This window comes from Durotheca rogersii (assembly GCF_024521655.1).
Source record: "Durotheca rogersii strain YMJ 92031201 chromosome Unknown GGS23scaffold_6, whole genome shotgun sequence".
NCBI classification, from domain to species: domain Eukaryota; kingdom Fungi; phylum Ascomycota; class Sordariomycetes; order Xylariales; family Xylariaceae; genus Durotheca; species Durotheca rogersii.
In genome coordinates, this window is record NW_026251237.1 from 1878465 (window position 1) to 1897538 (window position 19074).

General features: G+C 52.8%; 3 protein-coding genes across 3 annotated transcripts; all 3 read right to left on the reverse strand.

Annotated features, from left to right (window-relative positions):
• Positions 1-302: 302 nt before the first annotated feature.
• Positions 303-1758, reverse strand: GGS23DRAFT_469311 (uncharacterized protein). The gene is made up of 4 exons (XM_051514203.1): positions 1391-1758; positions 801-1225; positions 493-727; positions 303-427 (listed from the first exon to the last, which is right to left on the reverse strand). The coding sequence occupies exons 1-4, from the start codon at positions 1579-1581 to the stop codon at positions 394-396; spliced, it is 885 nt and encodes a 294-aa protein (XP_051373644.1). The 5' UTR covers positions 1582-1758; the 3' UTR covers positions 303-393.
• A 7919-nt stretch (positions 1759-9677) lies between these two features.
• GGS23DRAFT_595626 (uncharacterized protein) lies at positions 9678-10744 on the reverse strand (the record flags this gene model as incomplete). The annotated part of the gene is made up of 2 exons (XM_051518345.1): positions 9678-9911; positions 10733-10744. The coding sequence occupies 2 exons, from the start codon at positions 10742-10744 to the stop codon at positions 9678-9680; spliced, it is 246 nt and encodes an 81-aa protein (XP_051373645.1).
• Positions 10745-11023: 279 nt separating this feature from the next.
• GGS23DRAFT_604380 (uncharacterized protein) lies at positions 11024-13774 on the reverse strand (the record flags this gene model as incomplete). The annotated part of the gene is made up of 4 exons (XM_051519594.1): positions 11024-12948; positions 13000-13146; positions 13213-13408; positions 13487-13774. 4 exons carry the CDS (start codon positions 13772-13774, stop codon positions 11024-11026), a joined length of 2556 nt encoding a protein of 851 aa, XP_051373646.1.
• Between the last annotated feature and the right edge of the window lie 5300 nt (positions 13775-19074).

The following is a 19074-nucleotide window of genomic DNA, read 5'->3' on the forward strand; positions in this document are numbered from 1 at the left end:
CCAACATGCCCACCGTGGAGAAAGGTGAAGAAAAAAAGACCCCAGACTGTCAGGAGAGATGTGAGGAAAAGAAGAAACCTAATCCAGAACGCCGATATGTATATGTAGGTATTTGTGTGTATCGCCGCAGTGCCCGAACCAACATGGGCAGAGACGTTTCCCAAGGGTTGCCCGCCAGAGGTATGAAGATAATGGAAGAGGGAAAAGGCCATGATAAACCAAAGGGAAGGAAGCTGAGAAATAGAAGGGGGAAAACGTTGATCATTAGATTTTAGTTGAGCGTGGTGAGGCCTCAAACGAAATAGATGAAAAAATAGAGAGCCGAGGAGAAGCGGAAATACAGCGGAATACCACAAAGGGGCCGGGAAACCGCCGACCTGTCCGCCCGCCCGCTCAAAAGAAGCGGCGGTCGCTGCGCGGCGTGTTCCTAGAAATCCCCAATATGTCAGCGCGCCACGTTCTCCTGGTCTCATTATCTGGGCTGCTACTCACTGAGCGCTGCCCGAAATGTCGTCGACGTGGTTGCAGAGGGCGACGAAGAGGTCGAAGAAGAGTTGGGTGCCACCGTTGAACATCTCAAGCTGCATCGTGCCACTGCGCTTGAAGGTGCTGCGGCTGCGGATGATGAGCGCCAGGTAGTGCGCCCGCAGCTTCGAGTCCGTGTCGGGCGTGTGTGCGTACGCGTACCGTGCCGACGCTAAGATTGTGCTGCATTGGATGCCCGACTCTGCCGCACGGTCCGGAGTGGTTAGCGGTAAAATGAAGCAGTAGAAGAAGAGCGCCAGGGGAAGATGACTCACGGAGACCTTGCTTGCGCAGGGAGACCCGCTTCAGCTCCTCGAGGCCGTACTTCTCGGCAGCGCAGTACACGATGGTGTCCTTGAGGATATCACCGTCGGCGGCGTGATGGTAGATGGTCGACTCGCCGCCGCCGCCCTCCTCGCCCTCGGCCGGACGCTCGATCTCCCACGAGTTGCGGCGGCGGTTGTGCACGAGCCGCGGGTAGTAGTCGCCCTTGTAGAGGTACTCGAGCACGGACGAGAAGATCTCGGGCTCCTCATCGGGCAGGTAGACGCGCTTGCCGCCCTGCAGGTCTGTCGCCGCCATGAACTGCTCCGCCAGCGCCTGCTGGAACCACGGTGACGCACGGAGCACGTCCTCGTGCGCGGCGAAGATCCGCTGGTCCTTGCCCACGACGAGGGTCACGATCGAGGGCGTTAGGCTGCTGGTGTCGGTAGGAACGGGGCGTGTTAGCGTGGGATTTCCGCACATATGCGTAGAGAGAGAGAGAGAGAGAGAGAGAGAGAGAGAGAGAGAGAGAGAGAGAGAGAGAGAGAGAGAGGGAGAAATGGAGTGAGAAGGAGCACTAAGCCATGGTGAAAACACATACCCAGTTGGCGATAGAGCATTCTCGTGGGGAGACTGTGACGACGTGGCCGTCGCCGGTCGACGATGCGGACGTGGCTCGTGGCGGTTCTTGGACACGCCATGGGTCTTGCTGAAGGACGAGCTGGACTTGTTGAGCTTTTGGCTCTTCGAGAAGCTCTTGTGTAGCGGCGGCTCGAATCGTCGACCGAACATCTTGGAGTCGATGCGTGCAAAGGCGGCTGGCCCTCGTGCGTCTGTGTCTGGGTCTATGTCTGGGTCTGCGTGGACGCCGCTGTCGAGTCTCCGACCAACCGAGAAAAGTCACACCCCACTCGCACTCTCTTTCTAGGGGCTAGCACGGGGCCGACTGGGTGGCGGTCAGGGGCCGCGAGTCGATGCCCTGACGGATCGATTGATTGAGCGAGGCGACGGTTGCTCGGATGGACGGTTGGCGGGCGGGCGGTCGGAGTGCTGGTATTTGATTGCGAAGAGGGGGGGATGGTGGGAACAGCCGATGCGATGAAAAAGACGATGGAAGGAACAAAACCACGGGACGGAGGGAAGTGAACTAACTGCCTACCTGACGTGCCCGATGCGTGAGAGTCGGGGGGAGGATGGAACGAGAAGACGCGAAAAAAAGAGAGAAAGGGTGAGAGGGAGAGGAGAAAACGTGGGCGACGCCGTGCCAATATATAGATATGCCAATACACGTGACGGCAGACCTATGTAATTGCCTGGAGGATAGAGGATGGCAGCTGCCGTGCTGGGCATTTCTCTTTCCTTGTGGTGCCATGTTCTGGCGGCGGCGGTTTTACCGTGGTTTAATTGGCATTTTTAGTGCTGTTGCAGCCGTATCTCCGTATCCTGTAGGCAAACACGTCTTTCTGGCGATGCAGTTCGCCCACGCGTCGGGCGGAATCTCGAAAGGTACGCGGACTCACATGACTTTTCACTTTAATTCCCCGCTTGCGGCCTAGCGCGGCCACCATTCCTCCCTGCGCCGTTTCGGCGATGGGTGTAGCGGTGCTACGCTACCTCCTAAAGTACCCAACCTGTGCCTACATTAGGTACCTACCTAGGTACCTATAGTACCTACCTTAGGTACCTACCATACAGGGAGGGGGGGGTCTATGGACAGTATGTCAGCCATAGAGTCGGGGTACCGACACGGTAATAAAATCTAGTAAGGGTTACCTTAGCTAGTCATTCTTTCGGAGGAGCTAAAAGAATTATAGCAAGGGTCGCGGTACCGACCTTATTACCTTCCCTTCTTATAATTTCAGGATGGTTTTTATGACTACGTAGGAACCAATGTCCAGACGGATATGACAATGTCCAGACGGATATAATGTCTATATATTTTATAGGTACCTACCTACCTACCATACCGGGAGGGGGGGGTCTACGGACAGTATGTCAGCAATAGAGTCGGGGTACGGACACGGTAACTAAATCTAGTAAGGGTTACCTATTCTTTCGAAAGAGCTAAAAGAATTACAGCAAGGGTCGCGGTACCGACCTTATTACCTTCCCTTCTTATAATTTCAGAATGGTTTTTATGACTACGTAGGAACTAATGTCCAGACGGATATGATAATGTCCAGACGGATATAATGTCTATATATTCCATAGGTACCTACCTACCTACCTACCTACCTACCTACCTACCTACCTACCTACCTACCTACCTAGACCTACCTACCTAGACCTACCTACCTAGACCTATTGTCTTCATCTTTTTTCTACATACCATGATCTACTACCTATCTTCGAACCCATCTTCGAACCTATCTTCGAACCTATCTGCGAACCTATCTGTGAACCTATGAGAGCCAGTTCGCGCGTAGAATCTATCTATCTTCGAACCTATCTACGAACCTATCTGCGAACCTATCTACGAACCTATCTGCGAACCTATCTACGAACCTATCTGCGAGCCTATCTACGAACCTATCTGCGAACCTATCTACGAACCTATCTGCGAACCTATGGGAGCTAGTTCAGGCGCGTGGAATCTATCTATCTTCGAACCTATCTGCGAACCTATCTGCGAACCTGTAAGAGCTAGTTCAGGCGTATGGAATCTATCTATCTTCGAACCTATGGGAGCTAGTTCAGGCGTGTGAAATCTATCTATCTTCGAACCTGTAGGAGCTAGTTCGGGTACGTGGAATCTATCTATCTATCTGCGAACCTATCTTAGAACCTATCTGCGAACCTATCTTAGAACCTATCTGCGAACCTATCTGCGAACCTGTGGGAGCCAGTTCGCGCGCGTGGAATCTATCTACCTATCTTCGAACCTATGGGAGCTAGTTCGCGCGCGTAGAATCTATCTATCTTCGAACCTATGGAAGAGAGGTAGGAGGTAGGTAACAGACGTAAAAGATACAAAGGTACAAAGGTACGTACTTAATAACCTAGAGGTAACCGGGTAATCCTATGGAATGTACCTTTTTTTAAAATAAAGACATTATGTCCGGATGGTAAGGGAAATGGTAATAATGTCAGCCTAGAGTTTAACTCCTTCTTATCACGAGGCAGACACTATGTCCAGTCATAGAAAGGGTTGCTGACATAGTGTTAATAGACCCCCCCCTCCCTGTATGGTACCTACCTACCTACCTTCCTACCTACCTAGGCTACCTACCTACCTAGACCTGTTGTCTTCATCTTTTTTCTATAAATACCATGATCTACTACCTATCTGCGAACCTATCTTCGAACCTATCTGCGAACCTATCTTCGAACCTATCTGCGAACCTATCTTCGAACCTATCTACGAACCTATCTACGAACCTATGAGAGCCAGTTCGCGCGTAGAATCTATCTATCTTCGAACCTATCTACGAACCTATCTACGAACCTATCTACGAACCTATCTGCGAACCTATCTACGAACCTATGGGAGCTAGTTCAGGCGCGTGGAATCTATCTATCTTCGAACCTATCTGCGAACCTATGGGAGCTAGTTTAGGCGTATGGAATCTATCTATCTTCGAACCTATGGGAGCTAGTTCGCGCGCGTGGAATCTATCTATCTTCGAACCTATCTGCGAACCTATCTGCGAACCTATGGGAGCTAGTTCGCGCGTGGAATCTATCTATCTATCTTCGAACCTATTGAACAGGAGCAGCGTGGGCACGCTGACGGAGGCACGAAACGGCTACCCAACTGCCAACAACTGGCCCAGTGCCGATCAACCAAGATTACAGCTGTAAACAGCTGTAATCGGTTGATCGGCCAGCTGAAAACGGCAGCTGGGAAAGGGGAGACTGGAAAAGGGCAATCGAGGATAGCTAGAAAGGCATGGCAAGAAACGAGTGAATAGCTGTAGGTCGTGATGTCTACAGGTCTAAGTCTAGCTGATGAAAATATGAGTGCGTGACCCATATAAATACACATCGAAAAGGCTACGTGGCCTAGATCCACCGCACCACTACACTATCTTCGAACCTATGGGAGTTAGTTCAGGCACGTGGAATCTATCTATCTTCGAACCTATCTACGAACCTATCTGCGAACCTGTGGGAGCTAGTTCAGGCGTGTGGAATCTATCTATCTTCGAACTTATGGGAGCTAGTTCGCGCGCGTGGAATCTATCTATCTTTGAATCTATCTGCGAACCTATGGGAGCTAGTTCAGGCGTATGGAATCTATCTATCTACTGAACAGGAGCAGCGTAGGCACGCTAACGGAGGCACGAAATAAGGACTGCCTAACTACTAATAACTGGCCTAGTGCCGATTAACCTAAGATTATAGCTATAAATAGCTATAATCGGTTGATCGGCTAGCTAAAAACGGCAGCTAGGAAAGGGGGACTAGAAAAGGCAAAAGGAGGATGGCTAGAAAGGCATGGTAAGAAACGAGTAAATAACTATAGGTCGTAATATCTATAGGTCTAAGTCTGGCTAATGAAAATATGAGTACGCGATTTATATAAATATATATCGAAAAGGCTACGTGGCTTAGATCTACCGTACTATTATAGCCTCCCTAGTTTAATTAATCCGTAAGGAGTAATTAAACTCCTAATAGTAATAGGTGCGGTAGCTTTCGTTCCTGTTTAACCTAATCCTAATCCCGATCAACCCTAATTAACTAAAAGCTAGCTAGTTTAATTAAAGGCTAACAGGATAAGTCAGGAAATAGGTTAACTAGGAACGATTATAATAGCAATAAGTAGGTAGTAGGTAGGTGACTGTAACCGTACCTGATCCTAAACCTAAACCTGATTAATCCCGAACCTATTTAATCGCTGCTAATTAGGAGCTAAGCCAGTTTAATTAACGATTAATAGGAAATAGGAAAGATCTAATAATAAGAATAACTAGGCTGGCGGAGCTGTAACTATAACTAACCTGATTAACCTATTCCTAATCAACCCTGATTAACTAGGAGCGAGCTAGGTCCATTAAAGGCTATTAAGAAATAATAGGGATTAATAGTTAGGAAATAGGAACTATAACGGGCAGGTAAAACAAGCGTAGCTCCCGTAAGAAATAAAGAAATAATCCCATACGATGTAACGTAATTTCCGTCCTTTTCGTTTATGGCTGTCTTTTGCCGATCCTTTTAACTAATCCTAATCCTATAAACTAACTAATATATTCTATTTATGCCCGTTTGTTTCCGTTTCTAACTCGTATCTAATTGTTATTCGTCCGGCAGCATCTACCGGGCTTCCCTTGACCCTCGATCCCTCCCTTGTACGTGGTTCTAGGGGCTCTGGCTCTTCCTACTAACTATATATCGGTAAGGGCGATAAGAGGGGTCTCCGGGTATTATCATAGCTATTTCCGACTATAACTTATGACTGTTTTTTCTAGGCTTTCTTATTTAATATCCTGTTTAATTCGTATATCGCGGTATCGTTTATAGGTCTATCGCGCTAATCGGTAGGTCCCGATTAGGTTCGTAGGTATAAGGTATGTCGGTATCTTCGTATGGTAATTAAGGGCATCGTAGTACCTATCGGTTAGGGAGGAGAAACCTCCCTAGGTACCGTAACTAACTGGAAGGGATAAAATAAGGGCGATCGGAGCTATCGGTAAGCCTCTTGTAATTAAAATAAACTGATCGGTAAAGAACGGATGCCTTCAAGCGCGTGTTATAAAAAGGGGTGGTAGCAGTAACTTGGTTAGATTAACTGAGGGCGAAAACTGCTATCTAGGCATTGGTAAAAACGGAGACGAAACCGGGTAAAACGGGTATAGCTCCTTTAAAAGAGACAATTGAGAAACGAGGATAAGATAGATCCACTGATCGGCGAACGAGCTTTTAGGTAAGCTGATTAAAAGCTGATGGGAGGGCGTGGTTATTAATAGTCGCTATGGTTGTCTACCCTCCCGTTAATCCTGACCTGAAAAGGCTTAATCGGAAAGCCACGAAAATAGCTCCTAATTAACTGAAAAATAGGGAATCTCCTGATCGACGAATCCTGAACCTAATGACTACAAAAACGGGCGCAAAAGGTCACTCCTAAGGCTGAGGTAAGGACGAGCTACTGGGTGGTCGCTACTGAATAGGAGTAGCGTAGGTACGCTAACGGAGGTACGAAATAAGGACTGCCTAACTACTAATAACTAGCCTAGTGCCGATTAACCTAAGATTATAGCTATAAATAGCTATAATCGGTTAATCGGCTAGCTAAAAACGGCAGCTAGGAAAGGGGGACTAGAAAAGGCAAAAGGAGGATAGCTAGAAAGGCATGGTAAGAAACGAATGAATAGCTATAGGTCGTAATATCTATAGGTCTAAGTCTGGCTAATGAAAATATAAGTACGCGACCCATATAAATATATATCGAAAAGGCTACGTGGCCTAGATCCACCGTACCACTATACTACGAACCTATGGGAGCTAGTTCAGGCGTGTGGAATCTATCTATCTGCGAACCTATGGGAGCTAGTTTAGGCGCGTGGAATCTATCTATCTTCGAACCTATCTACGAACCTATCTGCGAACCTATGGGAGCTAGTTCGCGCGTAGAATCTATCTATCTATCTTCGAACCTATCTGCGAACCTGTAGGAGCTAGTTCACGCGTAGAATCTATCTATCTTTAAACCTATCTGCGAACCTATCTACGAACCTATTTGCGAACCTATAGGAGCTAGTTTACGCGTAGAATCTATCTATCTATCTTTAAACCTATCTTTAAATCTATGGAAGCTAGTTCGCGCGCGTGGAATCTATCTATCTTCGAACCTATCTTCGAACCTATGGAAGAGGTAGGTAGGTAGGTAGGTAGGAGGTTAGGAGGAGGTAGGTAACAGACGTAAAAGATACAAAGGTACAAAGGTACGTACTTAGTAACATAGAGGTAACCGGGTAATCCTATAGAATGTACCTTTTTTAAAATAAGGATATTATGTCCGGATGGTAACTATGTCGGGAAATGGTAATAATGTTAGCCTAGAGTTTAACTCCTTCTTATTACGAGGCAGACACTATGTTTAGTTATAGAAAGGGTTGCTGATATAGTGTTAATAGACCTCCCCCTCCCTGTATGGTAGGTAGTGGCTCTGTGGGGCGCCAGGGCTGCCTGAGGTATTCCGCAGGCAGCTTCCAGGGGATATACCTACCTAGCACCTTGAGAGGTACCTCCCGCTAACCTGAGGTACCTATCTCTAGGTAGCTTCGGTACTTACGTGTACATACAGGTAGACACCAACCTCCTGATGCACGGCCTTGTCGTCGGCAACTTCGAGGGGTGAATCTTAGAGACGTCGATATATACCTACCTACAGGTATCCATCTATCTCCTTACGACCAACAGCAGCAACAATAATTACAATCCCAGCTTCGATAATCCAACGCCGGCAGCGGCTGTGCCGCGCAGCATACCCATCCTGCGCTGTCCCGCAAGCTGAGGTGACAATCCGGAATGGGCGGACAGCGCCAAAAAGGACCGGCACACACACGACGAGTCATAGCGACGCCAACCAGCTAACCAGCTTACCAGCTTCAGGGGCATCCCTCCTCTCCTCCCTCCTCCCTACGTCTGCCCGAGTCACGGATCGACACAGACACAGACACACACCCTCTCTCTCTCTCATCCCACGCTCGGGTCTTCCCATCAAGAGGCACTACATGTGAACCCACGCCCAATTGACCACCCCGATTGGCCCCTAGCCTCAACCTCCCCGTGAACAGGAGTCACGATCAATCCTGCGACCTTGGGTGTGAGCGCGCCCAATACCACCCACACCCACACCCATCGCCATCAGCATCAGCATCAGCTTCTTATTCTTCCCTCCTCCTTCACCGCACGCCCCTCCCCTGCCGACATCTTGCCGGGGTCGCAACCGGCTGATTCTACACGTACCTAGATTCCACAGTCCTGGGGCATCCCTCTACACGCATCCCCCCCCTCCCCCCCCCGGCCCCCTTCTCGACGCTGGTGGTGGCGGCGTCGTGGGCGTGGTGTGATCGTCCTTCTTCGTCTTCACAACGCTCTCAGACGTCTGCCAACGATCGGGAGGAACGCAACGCCCAGCCCATCACACTCCCGCCCCTCACCTCGTCTCGTCTGCCCCCCTCCCCCCCGGCTTATCTTCCTTTTTCTTCCGCTCCTCCACACCACCCCAGCTGCAGTCGCCTCGGTTTAGCGTCCGCATATATAGGTGCGTAGTACCGAATTGCTGTCCTGAGTGTTTTTTTTTTTCCCCTTCTCTTACTCATATATTCCCTTGAGTACAAGTCGTGTAGCAGACGGGGCAGCCAGTGTTATTTCCTTCTACCTCTTTATTTATATATATACCAACACACCAGCTTCGGAAAATTGCGAATAGGCAGTGTTCTATTTCTCTTCGTTTCGCCACCACTCGTTTCTTTCCTAAATTCGTCTCACTCTGCATCCCAGCATGGTCGCCTCGCCTGGCTCGTAGGATCCCGTCCCCTGCACGGAATCAAGGAGAACTAACACTGCATAATGCACACCTGTCTCAGACGCACCAATTACTGATTACCCGAAAAGAAGAAAATGTGAAACCTGTCTTGATGTTTTGCTTTTGCTTTTGTAATTCCCTATAAATGTACATGCGAGAGCCCGCCTACCCCATTCCTAGTCTTCAAGCTTGCACCACCCCCTCTTGAACTCGGCCAGGTTTATTAGTCCCCCCCCCCCCCGGAACTGGCGGCCGGCTATCGAAGCTACGTCGAACCGCCCCCATGTATCTATCCTCCTAGCACCAGCACCCGACAAAGCGCGGCTCGGTTTCCCGTCGCCGTCACACCGGAGACGGCGCGCGCTTTGCTTCCGATCCCGCGGCGCGGCGGCCGGGCCTCGCGGAAAGGGGGAAGCTAGATGCGGAGCTCGGGCTGCGCCTCGGCAGCCGGCCGGCGGCGGTGCTGCTTGCGCCTGTCCTCCTGGATGTGCGCGAAGTTCTGCGGGGCCAGGACGCTGCCGGGTGTCACCGCCGGCGCGTCGCGGATCACCGCGGCGGAGGGGAGCGGCGCCGTCCGCGTGCCGCGGAACAGGGGGATGACGCCGCCCGCGACGGCGGAGGCGAGGAAGAGCAGGTTGGCGAACTGCATCTCGAACGAGTGTGCGAATGTAGATAATACGTAGATTTTATCGTGCCCTTGGGCGCGTTTATCGCGAGTTCCTTCCGAGTCTCGAAAAGAAGCCGTAGAGATAGGTTGCAACGCGGCGTAGATGCTTTGGTTTTTCTTTCTTTTTTACCGCCAGAAGATGTATCCGATATTTCTCTCGAGACAATAGCGCAAGATGAATAAATACTCGTAAAAGGAGCGTGGCGCAGATCGAAAGTACGTGATGTTCACGAGTGACTCGGGTGAGTTGGGTGTCGACTGAGACACGAAAGAGAGAGACAGAGAGAGATGGAGATTGGCACAAAAGAAATAAAATCGATAACTAGGGAGCAACGCGTAAGCCTTCGCTCCCGAAGAGGCGTGGGGGAGCCTGTCTATTATATATTCCCGCGCATGGCTCGGGAGCTCGGGTACACAGGTTCTTTGACGACTCTACCTAGGGGCAAGTGACTATTACCGCACCGCTGTCGAACGGCTGGCCCGCCTTTGTTCGACGGCGGCAGGGGATACACGCTTTCTCTGCCTTTGAGATCTGAGGTCTCTCCCCTTTTGCGCCTTATTCCTCACCTCCCCTTCCCTTCTACCCCTGCCCGGCCTTCTCGCGACGACTCGCCAACTATTGTGAACAGCTCGCGCTTTGTTGACGGCTCGAAAAGTTGTCGGCGAGTTTCCCAGAATAGAAGGCCGTGAAAGGATCGGGGCACTCGAAAGCCCGGGATATCAAGGGGATAATAGTTCGATAAAGGCCTCCACATAGTTGGATCGACCAGTATAGAGACTCCTTGTGGACGGAGGGAACAAACGTCGACTCCCATGGTGGATTCGTTGTCTTTGATGAAGCCAGCCAAGACCCGTCCCGCGATGTCGACACGGTTGTGGACAACACCTTTATTCCGAAAAACCGGCGTAGTCGAGACGCGTGTCTGGCCCGGAGGTAATCCGGTCGCCGGGAAAAGCGATTCTGGGCGCGCAGCTTCAATCAAGTCCTAGTCAAGCCGCGGTAGCTATTGTGAAGACCGAGACGAGCGAACCGCGGATACACGTCGATCTCGTCACATACTTACGGGATGATACAACAGCGGGCCCCCCCGTAGTCACAGGTTGTCGATCTCCATCTCCCCCTCGCCCGCGACGACGAGCGGCCTCCACCGCTGCCCCAGCTTAAGGATCTCCTGTGCCAGCCTGTCCTGCGCGAAATCGCGCCGCGCCGCGTTCAGCAGCTCGAGCGGCGCGTAGCTGCCTCCGACACCGGTCAAGGCCAGCACGAACGCGTAGTTCTGGCAGAAGCGTGTGCGCGCCCGCGAGAAGGTGCGGTACGGGTCGGCGGCAGTAGCGCCGGTTCCGCCGCCCTCGTCGGCGGCGTAGCCTTCCGCCTCGACGCCCGCGCTCCACGCGTCGACCGCATTCCACAGGAGGTGGGGGAAGTTGCCGCGGTAGTTGATAATGATGGCACACTCGACCCAGCGCAGGCAGGCCGGAGTTGAAATAAAGCGGGCGAGGGTGCGCAGCACGGCGGTCGCATCGGCGTCCTCCTCGTTCTGTGCGGCCAGCGACGACCACCGGCGCCCGTCGAGCCGCAGCGCGTCCCACAGCCCGTACGCCATCTCAAAGTAGCAGATGAGTGAGTGCCTCGGCCGGACATCGCTTCGCCGAAGGTCTGCCAGAACCCGCGCTGACTGCTCGCACTCGGTGAAGTACCAGACGGCGACGGCCGCCCGGTGCAGACACCGCAGCCGCCGCAGTTGCAGCGTCCGCGGTAGCTGGGCCGCTGGTAGCTTATCGCTCTCACTCAGGTACTGTGCCGCCGTCTGGTGGATGAAGTCGAGCTCGTACGCGCGCGAGGAGCTGCCCGCTTGCTGCCCCGTATCCATACCGATACTAGCGTCGTCCTCGCGGTCGTAATCACTATTGCCGCCGAAGACCCGGAGAAGGGGAGCCGAGACGCGGCTGGCGACGGCGAGTGGGTCGTAGACGGGCTCGCCGTCGTTCGCGTACTGAAAAATGAGCTCGAGCGTGTCGTACCGTAGCCTGTCGTCGGCGAGGATGAGGAACTTAGGTAGATAGTCGTCGACGTCGACCCAGAGGTGGAGCTGTTGCGCGAGCTTGAGCTCGACCGCGCTCAGCTTAGTCTCGGTTGTGCGCAGGATCTGCGAATAGAGCTCGGTGAAGCCCTGCGGCAGCGTCGTCAGCTGCCGCCAGACCTGTCCTATTGATGGCAGACGGTCGAGGTCATCCGTCGTAAGCCGCGCGTACAACCAGAGCCCACCAGCGGCTGACGCGACCATGTCCGCGACTTGCTTCTCGGCGCCAGCGCCGCTGATCACCGGGTTCTCCCGCACGCGGTCTAGGATGTATTGCTTGATGCTGTCGGCTTTAAAGTCCTCCATCCTCAGGAGCATCCAGTCCGACGGGACGGGAATGGCCGGTGTCCATGAGGGCCGTGACGTGCAGACGACTCGAAGCCTCCGGCCGGTGGCTTCCCGCCGGCCGGCAACCCATTTCAAGACGTCTTCGCTATTCGAGGCCTCGTCGAGCGCGTCGAGCACCAGGAATATCCGGCTTGCGGCCGCATGCTCCAGCGCCGTAGATAAGGCCTGTCGCACTTCGATCAGCGAGTCGGCCACAACCCGGCCGCTCATCTGGTACAGCGGCTCGACGAAGTCGTAGAGGCCCTCTTCCGACCGGATCAACTGTGATAGGAGCGTCCGAAGGCAGTTTAGTAAAGAACATTTCTCCCCATCGCTCGCCTTGAAGAAGAAGTACAGCACCACAAAGCCCTGGTTCTTCAAATGGTTGATTAGGAAAGCGGCAGCGGTGGTCTTCCCACTTCCCGGCAGTCCTTGCAACCTAATGGCAACGCCCTTCTTCGGGGTATCGCCGGGGGCGACAAGGGCCTTTAGCTGCGGGGAGGCCAATATTCCGTCGCACGACCCAGCCAGGCATTCGCCGGCGTGTTTGCGGAGGTCGTCGTCGACCGTCGAAGGGGATAGCCATCTTTGAATATTCCCTCTTTCGTGAGCTGTTTTTGGTTTAGAACAAGACCCGTTTTGACGTGTCCGAAATCTCGCACCTCGTCTCTCTAGCTTGGCTTTCTCCATCTCTCGCTGAGTCTCCTCGACGTGGGCGGCGTGAGCCGCCCAGTCAACATTCTTGCTGTGCAGCTTGATACTCGCGGCCACGTCGCCGAAGTCCTTTTCGAAGGAAGAGAAAAATGAGCCTGTTTCCCCGTCAGCGCCAGGCACGAGTGGCTCCACCAACATCCACAGAGACGGTCATGGCCTACGGAAAGGCGAGGAGTAGAATCTGGTGACGCGGACACAGAAGTCAAGGTAGTCGCAGTAGAGGGCTCCTATGGCGTTCTGTACGAGATCGTTCTTGGCGAAGAGTTCCTCATACTTGGAAAACCTCTGCAGGGAACTAATGACCCTATGTATAATCATGGCTACGCTTTCCAGGGTGTGGAAGTGGTCTGCGCAGAGCTTAACAGACGGATATCGTAGATAAAATTAGCAGCGACTCGGAATACAGAGCAAGTTGACCCAACGGGCGCCGCTTACCGTCACGACAACCCTCAGCGGGCCCCAGATGGGCGAGGCGATGCCGGCGTTGACCTGGACGACGACGTCGATGGCGCTCTCAAACCGCTTGAGAGGGTCGATCGCCGGGCGCATCAGGTCCAGGATGCGCGCGAGTTTGGTCTTGCGACGCTGCGTGGCCAGGAGGACGGCCATACAGTCGTCCGGGCTGGCTGGCGCCCGAAATCCTGCCCGCTCGGCTGGGCCGAGACCGGAGACGAAAGACTGCACCGCATGCTGCCAACTGTCGCTGCGCGTAGGGTTTTCCATCATGCAATAGCAGTGCTTCTCCATATAGTGGGATGCCCCATTGCACCATCTGATATGTACACCCATTTCACGTCGGGATGTGTTGTCGTCGTGGGTGGGCGCGCGAGGGGGGGAGAAGGGGCGCTCTTATGAGGAAGCGGGTGGGTTGGGCGTGGCGGTTTATGGCTGTGCAACGGACGAACACGTCTGCGGGTGACCCAGCAGGATCGAGGGTAGGTATGATTTCTTACACTGAGCGTTGGCAGCATCGCCGACGAGTCTTGGGTACGCCTTTATGGAATCGGCATAGTTCCGTGCTTGGCGGATAATATGAGGAGGAGAAGACGGAGAGACATCCCAGATGGGAAGATGAGATGATGGGCTCGCCGTATGTGTGGTAGGTAACAAGAGAGTCGTATAATCGTTTATTGCATGTGCACATAAGTATATAGTTACAATAAGAGGCCGCTGTATGCGTTTTGGCGGAGGTTCCTCTCGTAGCCTCGCTACCTTAATTATAAAGCACGTAAAACGAGTTAAAAGGTAAACCTAGTTAATTAATTAAAGGTATAAAAACTAAACTATTAAAAGGGCTTAAATATAGCGTTTTACGAATAGTTAGCTATTGCGTATTTTTTTTTAATTCTATTAATTATAGGCCTTTATTCTAGATGCCTAAGGATCTACAGCTAAACCGCATAGCAACCACCTGAGTATGTGTGTGCATAGGTACCTACCTGCTATCCCTCCGTGGTATAGGTACCTACCTACCGCAGCTCACCCCACAGAAGAAAAGGAGCACTTTGGGCCGTTATATTAGGTAGCTTAGCTGTATACGACTATACCGTTCGGAGACCCGGTAGCCGGCGCATCCACCTCGTCCGCTTTCCTCGAGCAGGCCGGGAGATTCGATCGAGCGCTGATCATCTCAGATACCTTAAGCATCCACGCATTAAGTAGCCGGCAGAAAAAGAGACACCAATCTGCTTAGTGCCTAGGTACTTGTTGAACCCGTTCTTTTTTCCTTCTTATTTAGATCGACCCAGTATCTCTGGTACACGGGGAGTCAGCGATAGAGAATGGGAAACTGGCGGTACTCCGTGTAAGATTTGCTTGTAGGGGGTCTAATGCCTAAGTGCCTAGGCAAGAGAGATTCTATCACATTGTCTTGACTTTGCCGAATGGGAGTCGGCGCCTCTGGCCTCACCTCGGACTAGTGTCTATGTCTTGCCGGCGAAAGCGTGAAATCAAGCCATCGGCAGAGAAGAGGAACTTTGCAGATCAGCCGACCCAAGCTAATGATACCTCAGGTTAGGGAAACTAGTGTAGCAAGAGACCTATTCTTTGAGAAAGCCCTTGGCTAGCTTTCGGTACGAGGCATGATCGCTACCTAGATTCCTTCTGGCAGTATCGGTGTACAAGGCATACGCGGTTTGTTTCGAGATCTATAACATTCTCACCAGAAGGATGCTCTGTTTGCATGTTGAACGCCGGCGCGGAGAATTAGTCATTGTGATCGTCACAGGCTCAACGCTATGCATTCCCAACCACCTCTCCCATTTACTTTTAGTTTGGGGCAAATATCCAGACATGGCCACCTGGGTACGGATAACGAAGCAGAGGAACGGGAGGAGTTGCGTACAAGGCGTCGTTAAGGGATATCGTGGTTCATAGTAGTATCTTCCTATATGCCCGTCTTTACGAGTATTTTGGTGCTCTTCCAGGGGTAGGTTCATATTCGGCGCAGGCCGGTGAGGCAAGCTTACAAGGTACCTACTGAGCACAACAACGTTAAGAGGTTAGGTAGGTACCTCTCGAACTGATCGGGGCCGTAGCTGCCTAAAACAGGTACCTTAGGTACCTATGTGTTTGTTACCTAGGGCAAGAACAACATCCCCTCCTGCTGAGTCACCGGGCGCTCCCGCCCCACTCGCTTGCGGGTGAGTGGTACCTATAAATATCCCCTCTCCCACCGGCCAGCCCTCCCCTCCTCTCCTTTTTTTCTTCTTTTCTTCCTCATCTTGGTGCACGGGCTTTAGGCGTCACAGTGAGGAGTAATCCGAGTGCGTCTTTTTGCTAGTTGAAAACTAATTCTTGACCACTCCTGTTTGGCCTCGGCCGGGCAGGGAATTTTTGGAACCTCCACGATCTTTGTGTGTTCTCCTGGATCTGTGTGGATTCTTTTCATCATGGCTCTATCCCGCCGCGGACGGAGGTGAAGAAGAGAGGCGGCTGGCATCCAGATAGGGCGGCGAAGCTGCGGTGCGCGCGAGACCGATGCCTGAGAGTCGCGTCGGCATCCTGGGTAGAGGATCGAAACTGATAGAGATAATGTAGGGACCTGCTTCGCGACAGTCGTACGGTCAAGGCCGGGCTTGTCGCCGCGACACACACCTACCTCTGCTACATCCACCCCGTCCATGAAGGGCCTCCCGTTTCACGAGGCATTGCAAAATAGAATATACGAAACGAAACACCGACCGTCCAGCCGAGACCGTCTGCCTCGACAGCGCTCTTTAGAGGTTCACTCAACGGATCGTAAATATATCGAGCAAAGCCGGTGGGGGATGATACGAATCCCCCCAACTGCGGCGAATCAATCGCCTAACCTACATAGGCACGTCGTTCTATTCTCTTCCCTGCCTACCTAGAACGAGAGATAATATACCTAGGTTAACGCGAGGAAGGACGAGATTAAATCAAGAAAAGGGAGACTCGTCTCCCTCCTTTCTGATGGCAAGCCGGGCCAATATTCGTGCCTAAGTACGCCCGTACAGACACATGGAAAGGCAGCAGCCCGGGGGGGAGGAAACAAGCCTCCTCATCCTCCCCATCCTCCCCAACCACGTATGTATGCATGTATGTATGGTGGTATGGTGTATGCGTAGTATGCACGACCCTGCAGTCCACAGTGGATAGACGATGTAGTTCGAGTTCGCATGAGAAGAATTCCTAAGCAGGAGAAGAACGCACTTGGCGCCCAATCGCCACTCGCAAGCGGGTTGGGCACTCTTTTTTTTTTCCTCTTTTTTTCTTCCTCACTTTGCTCAACCGGACGACGGGCTTCCTCTCTCTGGGCTACACTCCGCTTCTTTTATCCGCTGCGTCGTCTTCCTTCCGACTATGCACTGTTTACCTCGCAGGCAGCTACGCCAGAAAATCCTCACGTGGCCTCGGACACCCCACGGCGATCAGGGTAGAGTGTATCCATCTCTTTGTGAGGACTCCTCTACATCACATCTGGCATTTTCGGACGGATAGACAGGCCGGCACGTTTTCGTCGCCGCTGCGCAGCAGCAGCAGCAGGGCCTCCTCACTCATCCCCCCATTCACCCCATGATCTTCGCATAGGCAACATCAGGCATAGCGAGCGCTGGACAAGCTTCAGGTGGGCCCGGCCGGGTGTTGGTTCTGATGATCCCATCCTTACCCCTCCGCTACCCGCTCTCCTCTCTTTTGAGGCTTAGAGGGAGGGACCGGGACAGATAGATATCCATCGTAAATGCAGAGGAGAGGGGGTCGTTGGAGGGGTGGTCTTAATTCTCCTACCTCTCCTCTCGTAGGTATCTGGGTTATTCATGCACTTGCTTGTTCATTCATTCATGCACTCGTTGGTGCGGAGAGAGGCTAATACCTAGTAGAAGACGGGTCATGGATATTGGATTAGTCGCTAGGGGTTGGGTAGACTCAGGCTCGATAGAATACGTGTATGCTATCCTAGGCAACACTAGCGTCCTTCTGCTGTACATAGAGCCGAAACCAGCCAACTTGCCGGTCAGCCCTCTGGGTCCGGGGGAATAGCCTCTATCCCTGAAATCGAGGTCCACTACCTCGAGCGCGAAACAACCTCGAGATCCACCGTTCAAGGTTCACCCAGGCCGTACAGCCTATCGCTCGACTTGCTTACGGCTGTCAGGTCGACGAGCAACTCGCCGACCCGAATCTATGTAGTCGCGCAGAAGCGCCGCCTCTCCTCTGGCCTACCATACACAGGTGCTCGCGAAGGGCGATTGGAACCTGCGGTCGAGAGGACGGACGAGGGGGCTGAGAGCGGGAGGCAACGCCACTTCGCTTTGGGACCAGGCGCCCGGTGCGGATGGAGACAACTCCCCCGCTTAACTCACAGCCACCGGGCAGGGGAAGAAGGAAGGGGTCAACAAACACGGGAGAGAGAGAAGATAGAGAGAGAATAGGGGAACTTAGCCTGTCACATGTTCGCATGTCCGCTATGCACACCCATACCACATCCGCACGCACACGCGACAGACCGGCCGAGGGCCACAGAAACTAGAAACATGCCCCTATCTATGCCTGTCGGCGGCCCTTAGGACGACTCACTATTCTCGGTGCGTGCCACGGCTAGCCAGCTGGCGGTATGTACCTTGCATTTGACAACGCCTTGGTTCTGGGCGATTGTCTTGTAATGTGTGTGTGTGTGTGTGGTCGCGTGCGCCCGTAATGAGCGTCGACGATGTCGTACCCTGAGGCTCTCTCCCCATCTCGCCCTCGCATTCGGCGGCCAGGCACCGCTCGCCTGCCAGTGGCGACAGCGGTGGCAGCGATGGTGAAGCAGCCCTTTGGGTACGCGGTTCCTTGTGGAGGGGTTGGGGCGACCAGATCGCGAACAAGTATCCGGTCCGTGCGGGCTGGCGGGTTTCGCCATGCGCGATGCCGGGCTGGGCTACGTAGATGGACACCAGCCCGCCTCCATAGCCTCCATACGTACACACAGTGGTAGCAATAATGGCGTGTGTGCGACGGCGGGAGGCGAGAGGGCAGACGAAGCAGGTTACGAAGGGGGCGGGCGGACTTATGCCTAACTCGGCGACAGGCCAGCGTGACGGCCCGCCCAGTCGAACTACGGCGGCAACCTCGTTGTCAGGCACAGCCTCTACAGGTACGCATCGCATCGCATCGTCACGTGGTCCTTAGCGTGTGTACCTGGTGTCGAGTGTGAGGTGGATCGTGTAAGCGACAGGTGTGTGGTGTATGGAGTGTGCGTGGGAGTGTGTTATGCGCGCGCCTGTGTTCCTATTGACTGGTGACGGAACGGGGGGGTTTGAATAGAGGGATGAGCTGGGCGGGATGGGCGGGATGGTGTTCTCTACACGGTGCCGTAAAAGACTATTTAAAAAAAACGAAGCATTAAGATAGAAATCGAGTAGAATGTAAGGGGGAAAAAAAGGAAAAAAAAGTGGTGTAGAAAGGACTGGAAAAGAAGCCTAACGTTAGGCAAGTTGTGCCTGTGTTTTTTTTTTTCCTTCTGTCGTGACAAGCATTCGGGGATTTTAATGCCCTGACGTCGTCAGACCCGAGTTGGT

Bases quoted from the DNA above. Each gene is read 5' to 3' on its own strand.
- GGS23DRAFT_469311 (XM_051514203.1), bottom strand. From the start codon at position 1,581: ATGTTCGGTCGACGATTCGAGCCGCCGCTACACAAGAGCTTCTCGAAG. The intron at 1,226-1,390 runs GTATGTGTTTTC...TACCGACACCAG, and splicing joins AATGCTCTATCGCCAACTGG to CAGCCTAACGCCCTCGATCG. The intron at 728-800 runs GTGAGTCATCTT...ACCGTGCGGCAG, and splicing joins CCTGCGCAAGCAAGGTCTCC to AGTCGGGCATCCAATGCAGC.